Here is a 5,945-nt window from a genome sequence, read left to right on the forward strand (position 1 = left end):
TATTTAAACATATTAAAAAGTTTTACTCTCATTATTAATAAAGATTGAAACGAAATATTTTTTTGTTTGGAAGTTGAAATCAGGGCATATTCACTGCCAAAAGTCAGTTATAAATTTTCCATATTCGTTATTTCTTATTTTATTCAAAGTTTTTGGTTAAATTCCAAATTTTCTCTCAAACCGTATACTTTTCTTTTAGTATAGATGGTGTTTATGTACCTCATGATATGCTGCAAAACCTAATTAATCACGAATTTCTAATTTTATATACTCTTGTCTCCGATTGTACCTCCCAAACATCCTTAAGTGTTTTTTGTTACGTTTTTGGTAGAGCAGCACATTGCACATAAATTATTTAGTACATAGTTTTCTGATACTATATATTGTCATTTCGAAAATCGACTTATTCTTAAAGTGGCTAAAGAATAATTATGCTTTATACCGAGCCCTAACCCACGCTGTTTATTTTACTATAGGAGGAAAGCATGGACATAATGGGACAATACAAGCCTGAAATTTTCTGCTAAAGGTAAATTTCTCTATTGATTTTACTACTCTGCATTTCTTACTAATACTTTCCAAAATATGTATTTTATGAAAGTTTTCTTCGTTGGAAAAGAAATTCAAATGTAAATCTAAAAATCTAAAATCTAATTCTTCTCAACGTTTTGCTTTAAAAGGTGCTATAGAATATAGATTGCTTTCATTTCCGTTAGATTGCTTTTTATTCATATCATATACATTATAGTTATACCAACCTCTTTTAGTCTTATGTTTTAAAAATGTATTTTCAGATTTATGTAGGTAAGTAAACAGAAATATTAGTCAACTGATTTATGTTTTACCAATATCTAAAACAGAAAATAATAATTGTTCCCAATAATAGTAATCTCAAAAACTTTAAATTTCAATTGAACTCAATTTTTACTCAAAATAAATTGAAACCATTTGTCATGTTGACAACTCATATTGAGTAATTATTGCAAAAGTTTTACAAAACTGAAGTCTTGTAAGTTTTTAAATTTCCTGTACTGTTTTTAAGAATTTCTTTTGTTTTATTTCTTTTATCAGTCAATTCCTTTAATAAGTTCTTTATTTTAAAGATATTTGCATTTTCTATCAAAATGTATTATAATGATACTGACTTTTCAACTACTTCGCGTTCGTGGGTTCATCAAATTGAGTTGAAACTAAGCACGTTAAACGACCCATCTCCATTTTTAAAAACCATAGTAGTATGTAAATATTTATTACTTAAAGAGACCTAATCAGTTCACTGTGAAAATTATACGAATTTCGTGATTTCCAGGTGCCGAAAACCAAATTTGGCGTAGTTCGTAGGGATCCTTGTGCAAAATGCGGTTTACCAGTATTCATAGCAGAAAGACTCAGTGTTGGGAAACTTCTGTTTCATCGCACATGTTTTCGTTGTGCCCGTTGCAACAGCCAATTGACTTTAGCCAACTATTATGAGACTGAATCTGACCAGTTTTGTTGTGAGACTTGTCCCGATGAAGAAGTTGAAGAACCAAAGAATACCGATCCGGAAGTAGTCGATCAAAAACCGGATGTTTTAACTCGTTCTTTAAGTGATGAAGAAAAGTCGGCAAATTTAAAAAAACAAGATGAACACGATGCACCTAATATCCGTGTTGAAAACGCTCCAGAATGCAATTCCAATTCTGGTAGTGAACAAAATTTGCAGTTCTCAAAAGCAATGTCATTTTTTATGAACAGTCAAATAGAAAGCGAAAATAATCAAAGTATGGAAGAAGAGAAGTTCCCCGATTTACCAAAAAGTCAACCTCCTGATATTTTAACAACGTACGACATCGGTACAAGTCATAAAATAAGTGAAAACATGTCTAACTTTCCTAGTGAGCAGACTCTTATAAATAGTGCTTCACAACAATTGGAGTCTTATGACAGTGGTTTCCCACACGCGTCCATAGATTTAACTGTAAATAATAGTAGGAATATAGTTTATAATGATGATGAAAAGGACCAGCAGAAAGCTGCCGAAATTCAGCTGGATACCGACAAAGTTACTGTTACCAAAGAAAACGAACCGAATACTTCACTTGTTAAAGCTCGAATGCAATTATTTGAATCTAATACTTCACTTACTGGGTCCAATAGCACAGAAAAACTAAAAAAGCTCTCTGCAAAATCTCCAGAAAAAACTGTTCCAAACGGTTTTAATAAAGAGAAACCTATTGAGTCACAACCCGACCAGAAATTAGAAATGACAAGCACAATAACTGAAGAAACACAAAAAGTTGCATCACCTTTAGATATAAGAAAAAGTAATAATTTAGGATCTGATAATGAAGATAGCGGTAATTTAGCGGTAGAAGATAACGAGAAAAATCATTCCACAATATTCTCAGATGATCTTTCTCTAAGCAATGCGTCTAATATTGATGACAATAATAGTATTATCAACGCAGATTACTTTAACGTTAAAGATGTAATTAATACTGAAGATGCTTCTGTTAGTATCGAGACTTCAACTGATTTGAAGGGGCCAAACGATTCATCGGTTATTACGCTTAGTAGCAAAGATGATTCAGTAATAGTTATATCTGATTGTATTGATAGCTCTAGTATAAGAAAAGAACCTGAAGATTATCCAAAAGATCTCAATCCGTTTGGAAGTGATGATGAGAATGATGCTTTGAATCCTTTCAACACCGACAATGATGATGATGATGATGGCAATGAATTTGTTCACAAAAGCAAGATAAAAGAAGAAATATCACCACCTAAACCACTTGTTCGAAAAAAAATAATTCCACCGGAAGTTTTTCACAAACAGAGAATCTCTAACGTTCCAGAGCAACTGTCTGGCATTTATGTAAAACGCATCAGCGAAAATCCGTTCGAGGATAATGGAAATGATGACGAAAATACAGAAGAAGTTGCTGAAAAAACCATAAACACTCTTAAAATTGTCCATGAAGCAGAAGACTCGAAAGGGTCAGCACCTAAAATAAATCTTAATCCATTTTTGAGTGACGAGGAAGAATCTGAAGATGATGCAGATGTTCAGAAACCAGTTCCAAAACCTAGGTGTATGAAGTAAGTAGTTTGATAGTGATATGATACTGATTATTATGCGCAACTAAATTTTTTGCAAAAGTAACTAGTCACTTTTACACCTGGAAAAAAAAATGTTTTTATTTGATTCAGTTTCAACTTAAAAACTGCATTTTGGTTCAACATACTGTAGCAGTTTATTAAACAACACCACATGAAATGAGTTATTCATTGACTCCTTAATATTTTTGTTACTAGTAACAACTGTATATTTTCTTTCATAACGTATTTCGTGGGTGGAATGTCCTTAGCGGATACCCTATTAAGTATGCGATGTGGCATGCATTTCCATTAGTTAGTTTACTTATGAACGCGAACACTAAAAGGTTGATTAAAAAAAAAAAATGCTAAAGTATTGTGTTACCAGGACATCGTCAAGAAATTTACAACCGACACTTTCATCTCTTGATGTTAATGGAGAAAGTTTAGATTTGTATGGTTCTATGTCCAGTATTGCGTCTAGCTTCGTCACCATGAGGAAGAAAAAGATCGCACCACCACCACCAGGCTCTTTCAACGACTCCGATCATAGTTCCATTACTTCAAGTCCTACCCCAAGTGCGGTATGTATCTGTGGCTAGTATTTAAAAATTAATTTAAAAGTATTATGATCAGACCTTTCTCTAATTGGGGAAATTGTTGATGCAAAATCTTAGCTATACATTTGTAAATAAATTTGTTGTTTACTGGTCCAGCTTCATGGACGGTGACACTGTGATAGTAATTGAAAAGTAGTAAACATACGTACCTCCATTAATAAATTTTTCAAATTTAATTTTCATTCTTGGTTTGTTATATTAGCCCCACTCTCCTCGAATGACGCCCCGCTCTCGAAAAACCAAGAAAGCACCACTTCCCCCAACGGCATCATCCTCAACACCTTTCAGTCATAGTAAAGTTTCAGAGTATTTTGAATCTAACGTTTCTCCATTATCTGAAAAAGATTATCACCTTCCTCCTCCAGAAATACGTATAGGTGATTATGAGACTGAAAAGACAAATAAAGACAAGGAAAATAGAAACCGACAAAGTCAAATATACGATAGTAAGTGTGGTGTTAAATTTTAAATATTAAAAGTTGAAATAAATATTCGTAAATTATATGCAGACATAACTTTTCTAGCTTCCACAAACACGCCAACCATTACGGACAAAAGTACCCATGGGAAATGGAAAAGGCGAAAAGGTCCAGCACCTGCTCGCCCTATACCTCAACGAAGGCAAATTAAGCCTTTACCTGTAGCAGAAATTAGAAGGGAGCTGGATTTCATCGAAATTCAACAGCAAGGACTTGAAAGACAAGGGGTGCGATTGGAACAGATCATTCGAGAAAAATGTGAAGGGCCAAACAGTGATCCCGAAGGTAGCATGTCTCCTGAAGTGGAGGAGTTGATTTTGCAATTGTTTGAATTGGTCAACGAGAAAAACGAGTTGTTTAGAAAGCAAGCTGAATTAATGTATTTGTACGTATTGTTTTTTATTTTGTTATTAAATCAGGCTAGTGTGTATTTGCTATTAATGACGTAATATCTTATTTATTTCAGACGAAGACAACAAAGACTAGAAGAAGAATATGCAGATCTGGAGTACCAGATACGATGCTTAATGTTGAAACCAGAAATGAATCAGACAGACAGTGATAAAGCAAAGAAGGAGGAAGAACTTATCAACAGGTTGTTAGAAGTAGTAGAAAGACGAAATGAAATAGTTGAATGTTTAGAAATGGATCGAATAAGAGAAGCCGAGGAAGATACAAGCATAACAAATCAAATGACTCTGTATACCAGCAAAGTAAAAGACGAAGTTGTACCGTTAAATGTAGAAGACAATAAAAAGCAGTGGAAACAAAAAATTAAGAAAAAACTGAAGCTAAGCAAGTCTCCTAAAGTTGACGCTGATAAAGATATTGATGAGTCAGAATTGAGTTCGAATTCTTTACCATCATCAAAAAAAGAGAAGAAGAAAAAATTTAATTTGTTTTAAAAAGTAATGTACTGTTTTTATTATTATATGAACTCAGCCATATCATTGTTAATATATAATATCATCTGTGTGATTTTCTTGTACTTTATGGAATATAATAACATTTTGTTTTTTATTAGTTGTATCTTTCTTTTTTTCTCATTATCAATAAGTAATCAAAAATTGGAAGTATTCCCTGAAGCAAAAATGTCTCTCTCATGTAGTTTTGGACAAAGTCTATAACAGCAAAAATTTTCAGCAAAAGTTAAATTTAATTCTTATACATAAAAAACGCAATTCGAGCAATAAATTTCTATTATTTTGCAAAAATAGAGTTAACGAGAGCGTATTTAGGTCATGTATTGAATAATCTTTGATATTAGATGTGATTTATTGATGAATTACGCAAAAATTTTCAACAAAAGTTCGATTTAGGTTCATATACGTGGGTGAATTTTAACAGAGAAAACGTAAAAAACACCATAAATACCCATTTATACGGAAAATCAACACGGTAAATTAATTTTGAGAATTTTCTGTTAAAACTTTCCGATTATCCCTTATATTACACTTAAAGAATTATAGTATGACCTTCGTATCTTAGGTACCTGGATGGACATCTTACGGTCCATAGTTAAATATTATTGCATCTAGTTTACAGGTTTCAACTATATTACAGATGTCTATCAGATAGCTACTAAGCGGCAATAATAATAACACTAAAATTTGCCCGCCAAATTATCTGATTTCCCAAGCATCTTATGCTCTCCTAATACAAATTTCCGATTTTCAAAGTTTCGCGAGAATTTGATTTCGTATCGTGTCTGGCACCTTCACCAAAATTTAGCTACCTTTGAATTGTTTTTGACAATAAACGTGTAAAT

At 32.6% G+C, this 5,945-nt stretch overlaps 1 protein-coding gene across 1 annotated transcript; it reads left to right on the top strand.

The window, feature by feature from the left end:
- Positions 1-179: 179 nt before the first annotated feature.
- Positions 180-5,155, top strand: LOC108744556. The gene is made up of 6 exons (XM_018480390.1): positions 180-529; positions 1,310-3,081; positions 3,467-3,662; positions 3,901-4,144; positions 4,223-4,562; positions 4,644-5,155. Exons 2-6 carry the CDS (start codon positions 1,718-1,720, stop codon positions 5,080-5,082), a joined length of 2,583 nt encoding a protein of 860 aa, XP_018335892.1. The 5' UTR covers positions 180-529; positions 1,310-1,717; the 3' UTR covers positions 5,083-5,155.
- The last annotated feature ends 790 nt before the right edge of the window (positions 5,156-5,945 follow it).

This window comes from Agrilus planipennis, unplaced genomic scaffold (genome assembly GCF_000699045.2).
Source record: "Agrilus planipennis isolate EAB-ADULT unplaced genomic scaffold, Apla_2.0 scaffold28, whole genome shotgun sequence".
Taxonomy (NCBI): Eukaryota; Metazoa; Arthropoda; class Insecta; order Coleoptera; family Buprestidae; genus Agrilus; species Agrilus planipennis.

Coding starts and splice junctions, on each gene's coding strand:
- LOC108744556 (XM_018480390.1), top strand. CDS start 1,718: ATGTCATTTTTTATGAACAGTCAAATAGAAAGCGAAAATAATCAAAGT. Junction 3,082..3,466: donor CCAAAACCTAGGTGTATGAA/GTAAGTAGTTTG, acceptor TTGTGTTACCAG/GACATCGTCAAGAAATTTAC. Junction 4,563..4,643: donor CAAGCTGAATTAATGTATTT/GTACGTATTGTT, acceptor TATTTATTTCAG/ACGAAGACAACAAAGACTAG.